We start from the raw sequence: 20,965 nt of genomic DNA on the forward strand, positions 1-20,965 counted from the left end.
AACTGGTTATGCATGGCATAGTCAACTTGTGCTTGTCCAATGCGGTGGAAAAGAATTGTAAGCATCAAATGCAAGACAGTGCCACCCAGCAAGAGAGGAGACTGTTAGTGACAGGCTATCCCAAGGCTTTGATCACTGCAGTGGTGAAATGGCACAAATGTTTGAAAACGAAAAACGGAAGGGATCGCGAAGTGCGGGACAAAAGAAAAAAGAACCCGATGGTTATGCCGTATGTACATTGTATTTCACACAAATTTAAAACGGTTGCGGCAAGAAACGACGTCAGTTTGGTATGTTCTGCACCTTGTATGCTTGCAAAGCTTTACATGAGGATTTTGCAGCACAATTTTCGAAGGAGTGCGTGCAGTACCAAGCATGTTAACAAGTTTTGTATGTGCGACACGTGTGTATCGTACAGTATCCCATTAAAATGCGGTAAACATAGGACAAACCAGTCATTGTATGAATGATTGGATGCGTGAGCATGATAATCTGGTATGGGAGATAATCTTCCGCTACATTGTAAGCAGTGCAGTTGCACTCCAATATTTGACAACGTATCAGTCGTGGGGAAGGCTAAGACTCAGCAAGAAAGAGAGTTGATTAAAGCTTAGCACATCTATAAACTTGACCACGAGAAAGAACTTGAATTTCTTGATCAATGTCACCGTGTACAGTTAAAATGATTATCATGCATGTGATATGTTGTGCCTTGCACATGTTCAGTACGGACTTGGGGGACGTCGTTTTCATGAATAAACTTCAGTTGTTAATCCAGCCACCTTCCTATCGCTTTGTCTATGTCTGCCTCTCAAGTTTTTCCTTTTTCCAAGTATGCTGGCATTCTCCTAGTGTAATGCAACATTAGGCAACACTAAAACAGCCACTCTGGTTAATGTACCAGAAAAGAGACAGAAACAGACAGATGATGCTGCCTTGAAGTTACTCACCAGCCGCCCACCATGACATCATGGATTGTGACAGCACTTGCTGAGGTTTAGTTAATTTTGTAACAGTAAAGATGCCCACATTATATTCTAAAACAGCCAAAAATTTAACTTCAAAATTTCAAAACTTTTACTGTGCCAAAACAGTAAAAGAGTGAAAAAAATACTTTTAAATGTGTGACGTCGCACTGGCATTCTGGTGCGAAATTTGAAAATGGAACTTCAACCTCCATTTTATCTTCAACCTATTACTGTGAAATTAACGAAAATAGGGTTCTGAAATACTTTATCAATTTCATCTGATTTAGTGTTTCTCTTTAATGTCCCCTAAGAGAATACAAGTGTAGAAACCAGAATAAAGACTAAGAAAAACACACCTTTGCCATCATGAGATACGTCAACAGAGAAGACACCAAGAGCGTGGCCCTCAAAAACATGCAGCAGTTCCAGTTTCTCATCGTCCCTGAAAAAAAATTAAATGTTGCGCAGCTGTGGTTAACTTGACAGTAAGTTCTATTTGTTACTTGCATACCCAGCCTAGCCATAGAGCTCATAAACACATACCAAGTGTGCAGATATCCTGCTGCTATTATTACAAGAAAAGTCACTAGATTAGGTCTAAATGTTTACTGATAAACTACCTCTATATACGCAAGCCCGCAAATATAGTATACACCAAACCAGCGAAAATACTAGATAACTAACATTCTAACTGTGCATGTTTTAGATCAAGGCTTTCAGATTTTTTAACACTATGTTCCCGTGCAATAATGAGATATGAAGATGTAAAGAAGCATTTTACAATATAATTTTGCAATCAGAAATGTGCTAATTTCCTGTTCTTGTATTGTGTTCTTATAATATACTTTTAGGTTGCGTTGTTTACAAGCAAATTCCTCCAACTTTTGTTGTACATTGCATAGCTAAATATGTCATACAAAAAAATTTAATCTCTTAAAGATGTACGCTAATAGTCATAAGTCATGAACAAATGCATATTAGTGATAAAATTAATACAAAGAATAGATTTTCCTGAATGACAGATAAGTACGAGCGAAAAAACCTGAATTCAAGTGAACCTATACAACTTTAACTGGAGTGAACAGTTCAACTTGCCATTTCCAGCACTTCACGGTGTCGTCAACAGAACCAGTCAAAATGTGGTTCGTCCCATCTTTCGGCGACTTCGACCAAGCACAGCTCCAGATTGCATCATCATGGGCTAAAAATAACCATAAGTAAATAATCAGCGCCTGGCCTTTTTGGGTAACATTGATCAAACCAGAAAAACAATTGCTGCCAAGAATTTTCAGGGCTTGGAAGAATGTTTGAATTCCTTATGATGTACATTCACATGACTTATTTCTCTTTTGCCCAGCACATGTGAAGCAGCATATGTCATTTTACTTGTTGATTTTGTACCAAACATTGTTGAAGTTGGAGCATTAAATATGCATAGCTCTTTCAGCTAAACCGATGACTCATTCGCGCTCAAATTTTATACAAAGGTGGCATTTTCCTGTGCATGCAGTTTTATACCACATTTGCACGTATTACTTGCCTGTTCCTCCCAGAAAAGAACAGAAGCGCACATCATTCGCAGCAATGCCAGACAATAGTATTTTATTTTTTTTACTAACTATACGCAAGGAGATGTTAGTGCCTGTTGGTAGCTCCAGCTACTCTTCTCTTTATCTGTAGATAGGTTCAAAAAAGTAAAAAAAAAAGACAAGGAAACTATAGAGAAAAGACTACAGTAACAACAGTTCTAAAGTTTCCATACACAAAACAAAAACTAACTGTTTCTGTACAGTTTGCAAGCATTTGAGAGTTCATGTTGACAATAAAATTTAATTACACTGTAACAAAATGGTACTTCCACCTTTCATTATTAGACCAAAGCAAAGTGTTCTGTATTTCACTACTACAGTGAGATGGCACCGCAGTTTTGTTCCTGCAAAATCTACTTTTCCTTTTTTCTTTTTGCCGGCATCAGCACAGGTGACAAGTGCCTTTATCTTGCTGCAACAGCTATTAGGTGCTTTGAAACTGGACTTGCCCTGTCCATCTGTCAGACCATTCTGTTACAGAGACTGCAACTGTTGTTGTTGTCAACACGTTTAAGTTGCCGTTAGGCTGCTTCGTCATCCCCAGCTTTACCACAGCTATAGGTCTCGCGCACAGATGTTTTGAACCAGACATGTGGCGCCATCAATGACAACGACAATGGCAACGGAATTCACATGTTCCTGGCGCACAGTCACAAAGTGTTTGCTTGGTGCCTGGTAACGAAAATCAGAGTGCCGGCAAGAAAAAGGCACTCCTCTATACTGTTGCAGGTTATAGATGCCTCAAAGAATACATGAATAGCACCATAAAGCTACAAAAGGCAGAAGTTGTGCCACTATTGTGGCATTATTAACGCTAGATCAGAGCTGTGAGGAGCGTGCATTTTCAGTGACAGTCATGAGTTAAGATGAGCACAAAAATACACAAGTACATAAAGTTCATGAAGTAGAACTTTCTTGCCTCTTTTACGATAGCAACGTTGATTATCTCGTTCAAACTTTCTGGGTGCTTTTCTAAATTTTTCTTTCTTTCCCAATTTGAATGGACAGCATCTACATGTTTGAGGATTTATAAACAGTTCAACATAAAGAAAGACAAGAAGCTCATTTTTTATGTGTGCATTTTGTGAGCAGTTCAAGAATGCAGTTCTCATCATTAGCTGATCACGTGACCAGCAAACAAAAATATTTATTGCATGTGACGCATTTTTACAATGAAAAGCAGGCAAGTAAACTAGTGCATACAGACAAATTTCCGACAAGATTCGTTTGCCTCATTTGTCTTAAGTAACATATAACATTTTCAAGTACTATTGTAATCCAGAATAGAGCCTTAGTAGCACGTAGTAGCGATGATACGAGGAGTAGCTGCACCAAAAAACATGGAAAGCAGTTTGTGAAGTGCTCCACCGGTGTGGTATATGAAATACCTTTGACCTGTGGGAAAACCTATGTGGGCCAACCGGGTAGATGCATGAATGACCATGCAGCTGAACATGTGCGGTCGCTGAAAGAAGGAGGTGCGCATCTTTCGCAACATTGTGCAACTTGCACTGCGTGTGACCGAGCAGCAGAACATTCGCCACGGAAACAATGCCTGTACCGCAAGAAGTGTGAACCACGGTTCCAAGAGATAAAGATTCTTGGCAGAAGCAGGGAAACAAAGGCACGTGAGGTTTTGGAAGCATTCCATATAGAGAAGAGAGAAAAAGCTGTGTTAGTGATACTTCTGTGACCCTCTTCAAAAGTGAAATGTCCTGTCTAGAACAGTTTGGCAGATGATACATTATGGTCATTGTGTGCATGTCTGATTTTCCTTATATTTGCAGATTTTTCGGTGAATAAAGATAGATGAAGTTAGCGCTTGTCCTGTGTCGTTCTCCCTCTCGTGATCGTCTTAGTTGGCGCTGTTCCTTCCTAATTCAAGAACTGTTGACTGCACTTTCTCCAGGATCAGCCCTCACTGTGGACGGCACAAAACTGAGCCACAAGCTAAGAAAAGCTAACGCCTTAAAAATATGCTCTTATTTTATTAATGTTGCAAATTTCACTCAGTTTACTTCAGCGGTTTTCCAATATTAGCACTACTGCATGTTACAAGTACAGCCTACTTGATATATTTTATAATTTCCCGTAACTATCGACTACACGGTATGGCAGACCTTCATAGCAGCGAGAACAAAGGAGATTGGCAATATTAAGGGCAAGCGCACAAGGCGTGCTCCAGTGCAAGCCCTGTCTGCTACACTGGGCTTCTTCGATTATGCAATCCTGGACTGCCTGCAAACCGTCCGCAGCTTCTGGTCTGACAAGCCCTGACAGAAGGGCATGTCACAGTCACATGATTCAGCTGTTGTGGACTGTCCGAGGTTTCATTTGAAAGCACCATGAACGGAAGTGGTTCGCCAGGCTGCCATCATCTGCTCATAGCTACTTGTAGATTGCACCACTACACAGCAGATTCATTATTGTGGCCTCTGAGATGGTGCAACCTCAGACGCCACATCAATGACACAATCATAACACTTGCATAGTGCAATCGCAGCCTGAGCACATAGAATATGCTCGCAAAGTGTAGGTTAGGTCGCGTTCTCACTTTCTGCCGCATAACCACTGTAATTAGGCTATTTCATTGCCTGCAAAATTTAACTGGAATTCCTACATGAATTTAAGGAAAATCGCAACCTTGTCACTTCGCTGTTCACGCAGAAAGCACCCGCCAATATTCTCAAAGCTCATGAAACCTCTCACAAAATGCCCAATGGTTATCTAGGACAGAGTGTGTGTACACCATGTACAAATCCTGCACGTCAAAGTGCAAACACTCGAGTTTGGCAGCAGACGGGTTATCAGCAAATCTTCGATTATGTACCAACCCATCTACCAGCTTGGAACAGCCACATAACGTGTGATATGCTTCCTTGCACACAAGCTTCACTCACCTGAAAAGTGAAATCCACCTGTTTACTACACATATATAGCAATCAGCATGACTGATTTAGCAAAAGACATCAAGAAAAGCATGTTTATTCATCTGATCACTGTGCCTGGCTGTTAAAGGGCCCCTCACCAGGTCTGATCATATTAAGCTGACAAGCCCAGCGCATAAAATTCGCTCTGTGGAAAGAGCTTAAATTTCAAACCAAACAATGTTTGCCCTTCACGCAGGCACCGCATTCCCAGCCAGAGAGTCGACCCATTGTGCTAGTGCGCCTACATATGTGGTAGTGCTGCGACGTCGCTCATAGAGACATGCGACTTCACGAATTATTCAAGACAACATAGGCCATTTGTTTAATCTGTTCCTTCAATAAACAAATTAAAATTTAGATAAATAATAATACATACAAACCGAATATCTGCGTGTTTTTGTTTTTCTTCGTACCGTAGCGAGAGAGATGTATTTCCGTTTTGTCTGCTTGTTCCCACATTGTGCAGTCGTGCTCGCAAAGAACAAAATGATGTTACTTTCAACCGTATCCCGGCGCTGCGATCATGCTCTTTCACACCTCTCACGGCTCTCACACCTGCCTGATTGCTTGTGATTGTGGCACAGATAGGTGTTCTCGAGCAGAGCACGCAATACCAATCTGCCCGAAACGAGACAAATGCAACAGCTCGTATTTAAGACTGTCACCAAAAGTGGACCACTCAGCAAAAACGTGAGAGAGGGAGAAGAAAAATGAATGAGAGGTCTGTGATGTATTCGTCACGTGATCCTTCAGCTCCAGTATGGGAGAATGCAGGGAAGGAATTTCGCTCACAGAAGCTAGACAGGGCAAGTAGAGAGAGTGTCTATGCTGGCAGTGACACTCGCCTTCTGAAATCATGAGATCGCGCCGCTTCATATTGTTACGGGAAGGAAGAAGCGTGCGTCTATTTACAGATAGATGGCTTTTAATGGATGAGCCAACAAGCGTAAAGCAGCGATAATGCTAAACTCTTCTTCGTCGTCTCCAAGGCCACCATCAACATCCTCTTCTTCCCACATTACCTACTGTGACATCACTCCCGTCGGAAAAAGCACCTTATTGGTGCGGCTCATCGGTCTGAGAAAGGTAAGGTTTGAGACGGCTGACGTGGATGATGTCAGAGAGAGGTAAAGGCACCGTGGCATCTAGCGGAGACACTTCATATGTGACAAGGGTCACCTGGCGAAGGATGCGGTAAGAGCCATAGTATCGCAAGAGGAATTTCTCCGAAAGACCAACATGCCGAGTTGGATACCAAACTAGCACAGATGCACCTGGTTCACAGTGCACGTCGTGATGGCGCTGGTCATAACGGCACTTGTGGCATGTCTGTGAAGCAGAAAGACGAATGCGGGCAATCTGGCGTACACGGGTCGCTGTGGCTATGACATCCCGGGTGTACTCTGTCGGGGAGTCGAGTGTGGTCAAAAAGAGAGTTTCGAAAGGCAAAGTCGGCTCACGGCCGAAGAGGAGATAGAAGGGTAATAGCCAGCTGTGTCGTGGCACGAGGAATGGTAGGCAAACGTGACAAATGGTAGAGCAATGTCCCAGTCGCGATGAGCAAAGGAAACATACATTGCTAACATGTCAGTTAATGTGCAGTTCAGGCGTTCGGTAAGACCGTTAGTTTAAGGATGGTAAGCGCTAGTAAGCTTGTGTTTAGTAGCACATGATCAAAGTAGGCCGTCTATGACTTTGGCAAGAAAGTATCTGCCGCGATCACTGAGAATTTGACGAGGTGCACCGTGGTGCAAGATAACGTCGTGAAGCAAGAAATCAGCGACGTCTGCGGCGCAGCTGGTCGGTAGGGCTCTAGTAATACCATAGCGAGTTGCATAGTCCGTAGCGACGCCAATCCACCTATTTCCATCATTTGATATAGGGAATGGTCCGAGAAGATCAACGCCAATGCGAAAAAAAGGGTCAGCCAGTATGTCCAAAGGCTACAGCAGTCCGGCAGGAGGCACAGCTGGTCTTTTCCGGTGTTGACACGACTCACACGCGGCAACATAGCACCGGATGGAGCGGTTGAGATAGGGCCAGAAAAACTCTCACCGAATTCGGTCATAGGTCCGCATGACGCCAAGGTGCCCAGCTGTGGGAACGTTGAGCAGTTGCTGCAGGACAATCTGTCGCAGATGAGACGTAATGACGGTTAGGAGCTCGGGCCCATCGGGGTGCATGTTGCGACGATACAGGATGCCATTTTGTAGTACGAACATGTGAAGAGATGGGTCAGACAGATCAGAGAGCAGGCGTTCGATAATGGGGCGTAACGACTCATCGCGTCGTTGTTCAGTGCCAATGTCTTGCAAGGCAGAGAACGAAAGAACGCAGATCAGTGCGACATCCACTAAACCATCCGGTACATCGACAGGATGACGAGACAGGCAGTCGGCGTCCTGATGTAGACGACCCGACTTGTAGACCACAGTGTATGTGTATTCCTGCAGCCTTAGGGCCCAGCGGCCGAGGCATCCGGTGGGATCCTTGAGAGAGGAAAGCCAACAAAGGGCGTAGTGGTCGGTCGTAACTGTAAATGGTCGACCATATATGTAGGGTCGGAACTTGCCCACCGCCCGAATGAGGGCGAGACACTCATGCTCAGTAAACGAGTAATTGTGCTCTTCGGGAGAGAGGAGGCGGCTGACATAAGCGATGACACGGTCGTGCCCACATTGGCGTTGAGCTAAAATTGCGCCAATGCCGTAGCCGCTGGAGTCAGTGCGGATTTCTGTCGGAGCGGAGGCGTCAAAATGGGCGAGAACAGGAGGTGTGGTGAGCAGCGTAATGAGCTGCGAGAAAGCAGACGCTTCTTCAGAGCCCCAAAAGAAAGGAACGTCTTTCTTCAGGAGGTCAGTCAGAGGACGGGCCACATGGGCACAACTTCTCACAAACCTGCGGAAGTAATTGCAAAGGCCAATAAAGCTGCAAACATCATTGGCACAAGTTGGTACAGGGAAATTCTGCATAGCATGAACTTTAGCGGGGTCGGGGCGAATGCCTGACGAATCGACGAGGTGTCCGAGCATGGTTATTTGTTGGTGACCGAAGTGGCACTTGGACGAGTTGAGTCGCAAGCCAGCGGTGAGAAAAACAGAAAGAACAGATGAAAGTCTTTCAAAATGAGTCGCAAAAGTTGAAGAGAATACGATGACGTCATCCAAGTAGCACAAACAGATGTACCATTTCAAACCACGCAAGAGCATGTCCATCATCCTTTCAAAGGTCGCTGGGGCATTGCACAAGCCAAAAGGCATTACCCGGAACTGATATAGGCCGTCTGGTGTGATGAATGCGGTCTTTTCACGGTCCATATCATCCACGGCAATTTGCTAATATCCAGAGCGAAGGTCTATAGATTAAAAATAAGTGGCACCGTGGAGACAATCCAGAGCATAGTCAATGCGGGGAAGTGGATATACATCATTCTTGGTGATCATGTTTAGATTACGATAATCAACGCAGAATTGCCAGCTGTTATCCTTCTTTTTGAGGAGAACAACAGGGGATGCCCATGGGCTGGAAGAGTGTTCAATAATCCCTTTGGCAAGCATCTTGTCAACCTCGCTCTGGATAACTTGTCGCTCAGAGGGCGACACCTGGTATGGGCGTCGGCGAACAGATGCTGCATCGCCGGTATTTATAAGTTGCTTCACGACCGTAGTTTGACACAAAGGGCGATTGTTCAGGTCAAAAATATCAGAATAGGACCCGAGGAGGCCACGGAGCTCTGCGGCTTGTTGGGTTGAGAGGTCCGGTGCAACCATTTTTGTAAAGTTATTGGTCGGGGCTGATGCAGAAGGCGCAGAATGAGCATTGGTCCAAGATGGCGCAACAGATAGAGTGGAAATGTGGCACTCGTGCGTCGGTGACAACGTGGCAAGAGATATGCCTCGAGAAAGTACTTGTGGGCACTGTCCGAAATTTAGGATGGGAAGACATGTCTGATTTTCCGTGACAGAAACGATAGTGTGCGGGAAGGAGACATTGTGAGAAAGCAGGACTGAAGTCGCAGGAGTAAGGACATAGTCTCCGTCAGGTAAGGTGGGCAGGCTAAGACAGGGATGCAGGTTGCTGCAAGAGATGGCAGGCGTATAAAATCCGCGGAACAAAGCTGTTGGAGCTTGAGCAGGAAGGTCAATGGGCACAGGTAGTGGTAGGTAAAGTTGTACAACGCCGGCAGAACAGTCAATCAGAGCAGAATGGGCGGCCAAAAAGGCGAGCCCAAGGACAACATTGTGAGGGCAACGTTCAAGCACACTAAACAAAACCGTGTGGCGACCGGCGACACTGACACGAGCAGTACACGTTCCAAGCACAGCCGGAGTTCCACCGCCGGCAACCTGGAGCAGTCGAGTCGGAGCAGGAGTAAGTACTTTCTTTAAGCGCGTTCGAAGCTCCGCACTCACAATGGAAATTTGGGCTCCAGTGTCGATGAGCGCTGTAACGGGCAAACCATCCACGTACAGGTCCAGAAGGTTCCGATTAGTAGGCAGGGTCAGCAGAGGAATTTCAGGCCGGGGTTCTAGAGCAGCGTCACCTCCAGGAGCTGCCCCAGTTAGTTTCCCGTCGGAGAGCAGCGACAGTAAGCTGGGGATGGAGAGCGACGCAGCTGGGGCGAACAGGAGCGGCGACTATGTGGTGATGGCGAGCGGCTGGTCGCGGTGGCTCGAGCGTTGTCAGGTGCGTCTTCAACCTTGGTGGAGAGTGGTGGCGGGCGAGGATTCAGTGGGGAGCGGTGGTAGGCGGGAAAGCTTGGTCGAGGGTGGGCTGACCGGGAACTTCAACAGTGGCGAGAGATGTGGCCCACACATCTACAGTAAAAGCAGATGGGTCTATCGTCATGTGTGTACCATTCGGCCGGATTGCGATAGCTCAGATATGGACCGCAATGGCTCCGGTGAACAGGGGCAGAGGCAGCAGACGAAGCAAAGTCAGGACGGTTGGCGGAGCAGATCGACGGAAGACACACATTGGCAAGTTCTTGGCGAATGACCGACTGAATGAGAGACACAAGTGGCCAGGAATCGTCAAAGCACTGCGTCACTGGCGTGGCAGGAGACACTGCTTTGATCTCTCGCCGAACGATACGTACGACGTTCTCGCAGGAGGTGGGCTCACGCGGTGGACAAACGTCTTCGCACGTCGATGAAGCTGCGGTATTAGGTAGACGCGTAAACTGTTGAACTATGGGGCGACTCTTTGCGTTTTCAAAGTGGCGACATTCATTATTGATCTCATTGACCGTTGTTACATTCTTGTAAACAAGCAGGTTAAATGCGTCGTTCGCGATGCCTTTTAAAACGTGGCTGACCTTGTCTGCCTCTGCCATATTGTTATCCACTTTGCGGCAAAGAGCGAGGACGTCCTGGATATAGGCCACGTAAGATTCAGTGGACGTCTGTACATGGGTCCCAAGGTCCTTCTTCACAGCACGTTGGTGGCCGACGGGCTTGCTGAACAAATCTCTAAGCTTCTGTTTGCACTGGTCCCAACTCATAATCTCTTCTTCGTGTGTTTTGAACCAGGCCCGTGCTGTTTTCTTGAGGTAGAATATTATATTGGCCAGCATAAGCGTGTTATCCCACCTGTTGTGTGCGCTGACCCGTTCGTAATTCTGCAACCAGTCATTGACGTCAACGTTGTCGATCCCAGGAAACATGCCACGGTCGCGAGGCTGGGCCAGGATGACCGTCGGTGGCGACGAAGGGGCCGTGGTTGAACTCTCTCCTTTGGATGACATGGGGGCCAGGTTACATCCGCTGCGGAGCTCCGTCTGGCGCAAGTGATCACCCCGCACGTACACCAATGATGTTATGGGAAGGAAGAACCGTGCGTGTATTTACAGATGACTTTTAATGGCTGAGCCAACAAGCGTAGAGCAGCGATAATGCTAAACTCTTCTTTGTCGTCTCCAAGGCCACCATCATCGTCCTCTTTTTCACACATTACCGACTGTGACAATATATTTATATCTCTACTATGAATTAACTAATTTGAAATATTATTGCGGTAGAACATTCCTTAGAAGGCACATAACCTCCAGCATAGAGCAAAAATTTGAATTGTGGCCTGGTAAAGGGTCCTTTAAAGAAACATTGAAGACTAAAGCTGCAGAATTTTGACAGTTCACGAAAAGCTCACATGATGGCACACAAAGCACCAGTGTAATAGACGCGACAGCTGAGTGTATAATATTTGCCGTCTAGAGTGCGAAATTACACAGAAGCACTCGTCATCCTTCACAACAGAGCGGTGAACTCAGTGCGCATCTTTTTCAGACAGCTGTTGTCGCAACTTGCTTGCGCTGGTCCAAGCAAAAATCTGCAGACAGCTCCGAAAGTCCGGGGAAAGTCTGCGAATTCCTGTCCATGAAAAACTAATGCAATACTGGCAGCTCTTGGACTGGTAGGCAGAGCTTTCGAAGCTGTCCGAGCAAAATAGAATGTAGCACCGCAGTCCCGAGCAGTCCAGGACTGTCAGGGACTGATAATCAAAGAGGCCCACCTCAGGAGGACACACACCTTGCCAGGGTTATCTGTGCAGTCTGTTCCTAATCTTTATCAATGACCTCCCTGCTGAAATTTCATCATCCATTCGTCTGTTTGCGGATGATTGCGTTCTCTACCGACGTATCTCTACAATGAACGATCAGTCATTGCTGCAGGATGACTTAACCTTAATCCAAAATTGGTGTTCGACCTGGCTCATGCAGTTAAATGTATGAAAATGTAAGTTTATGCACGTGTCTCGTAAAAGATCTAACCTACACTTCTCATACACGCTAAACACTATCGTGCTATCACAAGTGGAGTCTTATAGATATCTAGGCATAGAAATAACAAGTAATCTAAGCTGGTCAAAGCACATCATGTCCCTTTCTGCAAGCATTTCTAAATCACTAAGTTTCATCAGAGGATCACCCACGTTTGCTTTGCCCACGGTTAAACTAATCGTATACGAAACTTTAATCCGTACCAAACTTGAATACGCATCCCCTATCTGGAACCCCTATCAAGAGTACCTAACCCAGGCGTTAGAGCCAGCACAAAATCAAGCTGCTAGTTTTATAACATCCAAGTATGATTCTCGGTTGAGCATTACTAACATAAAAGCTTCGATTGGTCTAACCTCCCTGGCATCCCGTTGTAAGATAGCAAGTCTGCCTTTTTCATAAGCTATATTATCATTTTCCTCATTTACGTGAGAGCCTAATTCTGCCGCCCATAAGATCATCATGACATCTGTTTAATTGTCACAGTGTTCAACGGATTTATGGTTCAACTAATGCTTTGCATAAATTGTTTCTGCCAATCGACTGCCATATCGGATTGGAATGTACTTCCTGATAGTATCGTCAATGAAACAAATTCTGAAAAAGTTACAGTTATTATTACACCAGTTTTGTCCACAGCCCCAGTAGTAAGCCCTTTTATCGGCTCTTTCATTTTCATGTGTTTACTGTGTTTACTAGTTCTTGCAATCTGTATTGATGTGTTTTATCTTTGTGACCCGTGGTTACCATTTGTTACCCCCCTTATGTAATGCCCCATGAGGGGCCCTTAAGGGCAAATAAACAAACAAACAAATAAATGATGATGATGATACTGCGTACAATAAAAATTCACTGACGATTACGACACTCCCTAATGCAAAATTTGAGCGCAGAACTATACGTGTTTTCATTTCGCTATATATTGGCTGGTGCGGACAATCTGTCTCGCGCGGCACATTGCAAATGGAGTGAAGTGTGGTGTGACCACCTTGCTAATCTGGAGATCGCGAGAGCCAGCACGTGGGTGATGCATGGAAGCAATTCACTGCAGCTGCCGCCAGCAGACCTCCCAGATGACGTGCGCTACTCTGATGCCATCTCGTAGCCATCATCAGTGCACCACACTTTTCTTTTCATGCTTTCGCCATATCCTTCTCTGCTTTCTGCCTCATGGTTCTGCTGCACCCTCCTCTCCGCTTTCATCCCCGCCTCTTTCATCCCCCACTGCACTCTGCATTCACTTTCATCTTTCACTGTGCTAGTTCCCTTGGTTATGCCACCACAACCACCGCTGCTTGCCACAGGAACGGGCACTTGGGAGCTCCACTCTAAAACAGATGTGAAGCCGAGCATGCGGACGACTAAGATGTATCAGTTGCGATGTTCTTTACATTTTTCTACCAAATTACTGGACCCACACATTCAGCACGTATACATACAGCTGTATACATACATACAGCTTCCAATTGTATGTATACAGCTGTATACATACAGCTTTTCAATTTTCTATGAATTTAACATGAAAGAAAGTATTAATAAAGGGAGTATATCAGGACATACGAGGTATTGTTTATGAACAATGGGATCTCACAGATAACAAAGACAAGGCATGTGCACTCCTGAAATGAACAGTGTAGCAGACAATACTCGCACTGGAGAATACCTTCTGCACATGTGCATAATAAGGCCAACCTCAGTGCTTCACATCGTTATAAGGCGCCGATATTCCATGCGATCTATGCTTGCGCAGTTATTAAATATCCAAGAGGCTGTACATGAACTGAAAGAGCCTACGTTGAGGCTTTATGACACCCCTCACCAGGACCTGGCAAAAATTTTAGTGATACACTGAATCTGGATTGTAAAGCGAGAGCAGGGGAACCGAGGGGCTCAACTTTAGTTATCATGACCATATAAAGCCAACAGACAATGAAGCCAAGGAAAGCATCGGGGAAATTAACTGTAGTTGACAGTGAAATGTAGAAAACAATAAAGAAAGGCAAATGAAAGTGGACGAAATGATAAAAGTGTTGCGATAACGGTCTTGATGTCATCAGGTAGCATGGGAGAGTTTATTAGCCATGTGCCTGCTCTCTTAAGATCATCTGTTACGCGACGCCACTGGGCAAAAAAAGGATGTTCCATATCTGCCCACTGTGGCTCTAAGTGGTGCTGGCTAACACTCCTAGGGCTAGATCTAGTAAACATAAATACTCAAGTTAGTGGACGGTTTGATAGCCGTAGCTCAATTGGTAGTGCAACACACACGAAATGCAGAGGCTGTGGGTTCAGCTCCCACCAGAGACACATTATCTTTTCTGTCTACTTTCATTTCTTGTTCTTTATTATTTTCTACATTTCAATGTCAACTACAGCTAATTTCCCTGATGCTTTTCTTGGCTTCATTGTCTGTTGGCTCCATATGGTCATCCAGGGAGTAGTTATACGACAAGGATTATTCCAAAAGGTTTAGTCATAGCCAAAAGTAAAGCAAATAAAATGTTGAAAAATGATGGTGCAAAGAAGCGAGTCGTACACTAGAGCTGAGAGACTATGTGACTTTGGTATCTCCAAAAAGAAAGCAATATCTTGCATTCCAACACGAGAAAATGCAGTGCAGCAAATTTAACTGGAATTCTCCACAGATAATTACAGTGATGCCTACCTTTTTACACTGCTTTGTCAACATTTTGTGGGTGCTTAGGATTCTGTTCAGTGGGGGTGATTTGAGTTGCAGAAGAATTGATTTGCTCCTCCAGCCACAATTTTCTCTGCTACTAAGTCATCTCTTGGAATGTTGTAAGGTTTACAGAAGGACAATCTAACAATGCAACTTGATTCGACATTTGCTGTCAGTGTCCCGGGAAAAAAGGAAAGTCTATAAAGCACTTACCCAGTTCCTGCTTGAACAATACAGAATACTGAAATTAAGAACAAACTGATGAAAGGCACCTCCCTTCCATGCAGCATAAAGACCAATAAAAAGTTATGTGTGTTACATCTCAAGCAAAACAATTTGATCTGTGCAAGTTATCGGACAACTGATGGCCCTAATGCAATATGGTCCCTATCAAATCACTTTTTCAGACACTACACAAAAGCTGTTCAAAGGCTCAATACACATTTAAGTAAATCAGAGTGCAACATTGAATAGGGGTAGCTAGAATGCTGTTTGGCTTGAATTGCACCATCACTAGCAGCAGCAGCCTAGTTATGCCGACTGCAGGATGGAGGCCTCTCCCAACAACCTCCAACTTTTCTCACCTTGTATAAGCTGACTACAACCTATGCCTGCAAATTTCCTAATCTCGCAGCACAAGATAATTCTTTCCTGCCTTCAAATGTGTTTCCCTTTCCCAGGCACACATTCCATTACTCTAACAGACTGCTGGTTATCTATCTGCCCCACACATTATACGACTTGCCCAACACCACTTTCTCTCAACTAGAATACGAGCTGCCTGAACTAATACGCACTGCTGCCTTCCTATCTCTTAGCATTACACCTATAATCTTCTGTACTGTTATAATGTGGTGCTTAGCATCACCTTGTTTCCTTGTTGTACTCAGTTTCAGTCCTATCAATTAACACTAGCCAAATGCACCATTATATACTTTGTATGGTTTGACACATTCATTCATTCAAGCAATGTTACGATTAATAAAAATCCATTGCAGTAGGGAATATTGTCAGTGCATGCATCATAACTTGTGCCACTATCCAGGTAAAATGTACCTTAAGAAAGCTTCTCTAGAAGTTTCTTGTGGCTTAAATCCTATGAAGGTACAGTCGAGCGCAAAAGTTTAAGGACTAGAATTGCCACTAAATTTCTTGTTTCTTCTCAACTTAGGCATAAAGGCGGAAATCAAGTAGACTGCCCACGTGCACCTACCTGACCAGTGCCATGGTTTTATACAATTATACATTTCTGTTGAGCTAGAATTTGTTTTTTTGCATATTCTGTGGTCTCTAGACTTTTGCACTTGACTCTAGATACAGCTTTCCATCATACATTGTTCAGCAGTGTTGCTGTACATGCACATAACAGCAGAAGCTTTCACCTATGGAATGATAAATTTATTGTACACAGTGTACCACGCTATGTAACAAACGTCACAACAAGGTGTCCAGGTAACAGTAAATAAATAAAGGCTTGAAATAGAATACACCGTATACAAAGGGCTCAACACTGGGGCCAATAAAGCAAGTATTGAATGGGAAGAAACAGTAAATAAATCTATCAGGCATTCTCTTCAAGCCTGGCATCACAATTGTCCTGAGCAAGCAGGGAATCGACCAGGATGTCAAGCAACTGGTAAACTAGACATTTGTTCAGGTCAAGAATCTGTATGGATTTGGCAAGTGTCCTTGCTGCTTTGCACACATTGTCCACACCAAAAATTAGCTGTGCCCACACAGGCACAATCTTCACCAAACCCCGTGCAACCTGAGCTTCCCTAAATACCTGTGCACTGGGTTCGGAGCCCCACAATTGTTCATGCAACCGATGCAAGTAAAAAGTGCAATTGGCCACCCCGAATAGTGCAGTCAGTTGATCCCTGAGAGACGTCTCAAGTGCTCTACCCATTAAGAGTTCAACAAACAGGACTAGCTGAGCTGACTTGCAAACATGGCCATCTTCAAGAGAGTCCACTACAAAGTCAACTGCCGAAGCAAAGAGAGGAATGTCCAAATGGAGGGACTCTGCAACTTGTTCCATGGGCGTCTGTGGGGCATTACCCCTCCACAACGGCACAATGTCTTCCTCCATAGGTGGGAAGTGGACCTCAGGGGTTGGCAGTTCCTGGAAACTCTTGTACGATGCATTGCTCGGTGATCGGTCCTGAGGCAGCGGCAAAGAGCTTGGGGTGAGTGGTGGTGAGAATTCAGGTGATGACGCCTGGTCAAAGTTGTCAATGAAGTTGAACATACACTGCTGCAACAGCTGAGAATGGTTGTCTTCAGAAAATGAATACTCAAGATCAGCAGGAAGGTAGTCGGACATCAGCACCATGCTGCCTTCTAGAGGTGAGAGTGGGCTTATGGAACTGTGATCGTCTCCAGGGAGAGCTGTCTTGAGCAGCTCCAATGTGCTTTTAACTCCTTGCACAAAGACCCGGTCTAAACGACTTGATGACGCCTGTCGCCGCATTTGAGTGACTGGTTGCTCTTCTATGTCCTCGGCATAGTCAAGAAACTTGTGAAACTCTTTGCTGTTTACAACTGCTTCGCGGCTACAGAGAAGCTTTAAATAGTGCTGCAGAAATATGAGCCGCTCCTGGACATTTTTTTTGTCAGACAAAACACTCCCCAATCCACGACTGGGGCCACGAATTCCTTTCAGGTGCTTTCTCAAGTGTGTGTTGCTTTCAAGGCTTCCTTGTAGTTCCAGAAATTCCCTGAACCTCCTCCATACCTTGCGGACTTCAGTCATGGGTGCGGTTGCGTCTTCGCTGTGCTTGCGAATTTCATACATGATGCAGTAAACTGTGTGTACCCCTTTTCCAGGCACAGACCTCGATTCTGTGCGCGTTATGCGGATGTCCGAGAACACCAAGGACCCCAAGAAAACTTCTGCTTCCACAGCCTTTTCAAAATCCTTGGAACTAAAGATTTTTACCGAGTGATCTTGTGTACCAACATAAACAGCTGGGAGAGTCAGGTACTCGCTACCTTTGGCTGAGTTGAGACTAAATGAGCTGGAATCTCGACAAGGCAACACAGATGTCTCGTCCTGATTGACATTGGAAGACTGGTTAGTGCCTGCACTCTCTGTGGTAGCACACACATCTGTACTCGAAGGCTTCTGCTTTGCCTTGCATGGACAGTCACCATCACCACTCTCTGTGTTGCCCTGTTTGGCATGTTGATCTGGCACATCACAGTTTTTCATGGAAAGTATTTCTGCATCTTCTTCCATTGAAAGTACGAAGAGCAACGCCCAATTGAGCCATTCGGGCATGCACAAACGGTCGACAGCAGGGGCGAGTACGTTGTTAGTAAGGATGTCCACCACAAGAGCATTTGTTGCCGGACTGGCCAGCAAGTGAGGTGGCTCTAGGAGCTTGACCAACACCGAAGTGATCCCTCTCAGATAGTGCTGCTCCGAGGTTTCGCTCTCGAAGGCAACGTGCTTCAAAGGAAATCGCCTCCTGATTGTTTCGCGCCGCAGTGCGTCGCACGACTCGTCGCAGCTGTGCCTCTTGGTGCGCTCCACGGCCAAGAGGCACGTCCTATATTTTCTATAATGAGCTTGCACCACGGGCAACATTTTCTCTAGCAGGCTACACACATCCAGAGAACCCAGCCGTAGGTAAAGTGCCCGCAACACATCTTCGATAATGTACTCGAGCTCTTTCGGAAAATCCAGATTGCTGCTCACGTCGGTGTACCAGGAGTCGATGTAGTGCGTTTTTATGTTGTCAACAAAAGCCTTCACCTCTGCGGTGACGTAGTCCGACGGACAGTGACGCTCTAAGTCGCCATCTTCGCTCTGAGAAGACGAAGTGAGACAGGTGCTGCTGATCCGCAACTCCGTGCCTGAAGGCTCCTTGCCTGTGAGTACACCATAAAGGTGACTCATAAATTTCACAGCGTTGTCTGGCAGGATAAAGGCGTTCTTTGGCAGGCGACATTTCGTAGCGCTTCCTCTGGAAAACTTTCCGATCACACTGTCTAGCTTTCCTTGCAAAACCTTCTTGATGCCGTAGTAAGTTAATATACAACATACTACGCTTCCAAGAAAGGGATTCCACTTATGACACAGCATCAGACCGAGCACAAGCACAACTAAGCTGAGCAGTGTTGAAAGCATCACAGGCAAAACAGTGAGACTTTCCGACCATAATTCCGAGGAGAGTTAAGCTTAGCGTGTTAAAGCAAGGATGAAACGAAGCTGACAGAGCAAAAGCAAGGGAGGCTAGCGACGTACGCCATCTTGCGTAACCCGATAACTCGCGATGCTCATTGGCTGCTAGAAATGTACGGAAATCAAACCGGCGTCCGACACTATCGGCTTACCATTTTGCACGCAGTATCTCACTGGATGCCGTAGACCACGTTCGCGATAGCAAGCTCTCCGGTGGAGCAACCACTTTTTGTCAGTTCCAGAATAAAGGACAACAATTCAATAAACCGTCAATAAACAAACTTCGTAAAGAGCTTCAAAAACCATAACACATGCTCCTAAAGTTTTGTAACGTTAATTTGGCCTTTGCATATTGCGCACATCCGGTATATCAGCGTATTTATGAGAAACGTTTATAGTGAACATTCTCAATAACACGTTGTGATTAATGCTGCAATTTTTTTTAATTTTATTAAGGTTATTAATGTACGTGCTATATATATACTGGCCTCGAGCGTGAACTAGCTGTTGTGTGTGTGACCGATGGTGATGCTGCGATCTTCACTTGTGTGACGTCTGCTAGACGGCGATCTTCTTCTGTGGCTGCACTATGCAAGATCGATCTTGCACTATTTTTCGCATAGAGTTTCGTATTAGTATTTATTTAGAAACTCTATGATTTTTCATTAGCTACACTTATCTTTATTTTATGGTCGTGTTAACTCTGCCAGATGCTATGACCTGTAGTATGATTGTTGAGAAAGCTGCATGAGTATGTGTATGCAACAAGTCGTTGTAATTTAGTCCTCAGAGCGTGGGTGGGTACATGGAGTGACCACTTTCCCGCATGGAGGGAGGGAAAACTTTTTTTTGCCTTCCTCCATGCTACCCCGCCACTGTACTGGTAACATCGATAACCGATCGCTGTCATCGTGCTAATGCCGAAAACATAATTGTAATGCCCTGGAGGGCACATGCTTTGCTACCGTTTCGCTGGTTCCGCGGCTCCCGCTACCGATATTTGCACAGATTTTTGCAGAAGGATATTTTAAAAAGAAGTTGCAGTTTCGCCCGAAAACTGCGTCCTGAAAGTTAACTCAGATGTTAAACATCCTTGTCATTCGACTATATACGACTTGTCCACTGCTAGGCTGTTTCGTAACCGATTTTGGCTTCTAGCGCGAATTGAAACACGGACACAGAAAGGGCAGACAGGACGAGCGCAAGGATGTTTCGTAACCGCCCTGCCACTAGGCCTTCTCTGTCCCTCCGGTTGGAAGCACTCTCAGTAAAAACAGTGGTCCCTCTTTTACACAATGTCCTAATGGCTCCTACACGGCTTCCACCGCCTTGGGAATGGCAGACTATCCAATGTGACATCTCTTAGAAATATCGAAAGGAGCCCCGGAGTCACACATATATTCGTGTTTTCTGTAACTCAAGGAGAAGTACTCCTGTGATGAATTTTACACAGATGCTTAGAAGTCTCCAGCTGGTGTTGCTTACGCAGCTCTGGGACCCTCGTTTTCAACATCTGGAGCACTAAACCCACACACCAGTATCTACAGCGGAAGCATACGCCATTCTTAAGGCTATATTCAACACATACGGCTTACAAATATCGCTAAGGCTATTGCCTTCACAAACTCATTAAGTGTAGTGAGAGCCCTAATTAGCCTACGAAAACACAAGAACTCCGTTTTGAACGAGCTATATATCCTGTTGTGCTCTGCAAATATGTGCAACCAAGTGATCATCTTATGCTGGGTACCTGGCCCCAGGGGTATAGAAGGCAATGTGGCTGCTGACGAAATGGCTACGTCAGTGAGTTTTAGCGACAAAGATAGAAATA

General features: G+C 45.1%; 2 protein-coding genes across 2 annotated transcripts in view; both read right to left on the reverse strand.

The window, feature by feature from the left end:
* The window catches only part of LOC135899970 (superkiller complex protein 8), a 47,776-nt gene extending 28,286 nt beyond the window's left edge, over positions 1–19,490 (reverse strand). The window contains exons 1-4 of the mRNA XM_065429380.2: positions 19,287–19,490; positions 15,159–15,186; positions 2,064–2,169; positions 1,325–1,410 (exon numbers count right to left, since the gene is read on the reverse strand). Of these exons, the coding sequence (XP_065285452.1) occupies positions 1,325–1,410; positions 2,064–2,169; positions 15,159–15,186; positions 19,287–19,289 (223 nt within the window). The 5' untranslated portion in view covers positions 19,290–19,490. The remainder of the gene's footprint in view (positions 1–1,324; positions 1,411–2,063; positions 2,170–15,158; positions 15,187–19,286) is intronic.
* Positions 16,329–19,248, reverse strand: LOC135899969 (sorting nexin-19-like). The gene has a single exon (XM_065429379.2). It carries the CDS (start codon positions 19,078–19,080, stop codon positions 16,507–16,509), a length of 2,574 nt encoding a protein of 857 aa, XP_065285451.1. The 5' UTR covers positions 19,081–19,248; the 3' UTR covers positions 16,329–16,506.
* Positions 19,491–20,965: the final 1,475 nt, after the last annotated feature.

Source organism: Dermacentor albipictus, chromosome 4 (assembly GCF_038994185.2).
Source record: "Dermacentor albipictus isolate Rhodes 1998 colony chromosome 4, USDA_Dalb.pri_finalv2, whole genome shotgun sequence".
Classification (NCBI taxonomy): Eukaryota; Metazoa; Arthropoda; class Arachnida; order Ixodida; family Ixodidae; genus Dermacentor; species Dermacentor albipictus.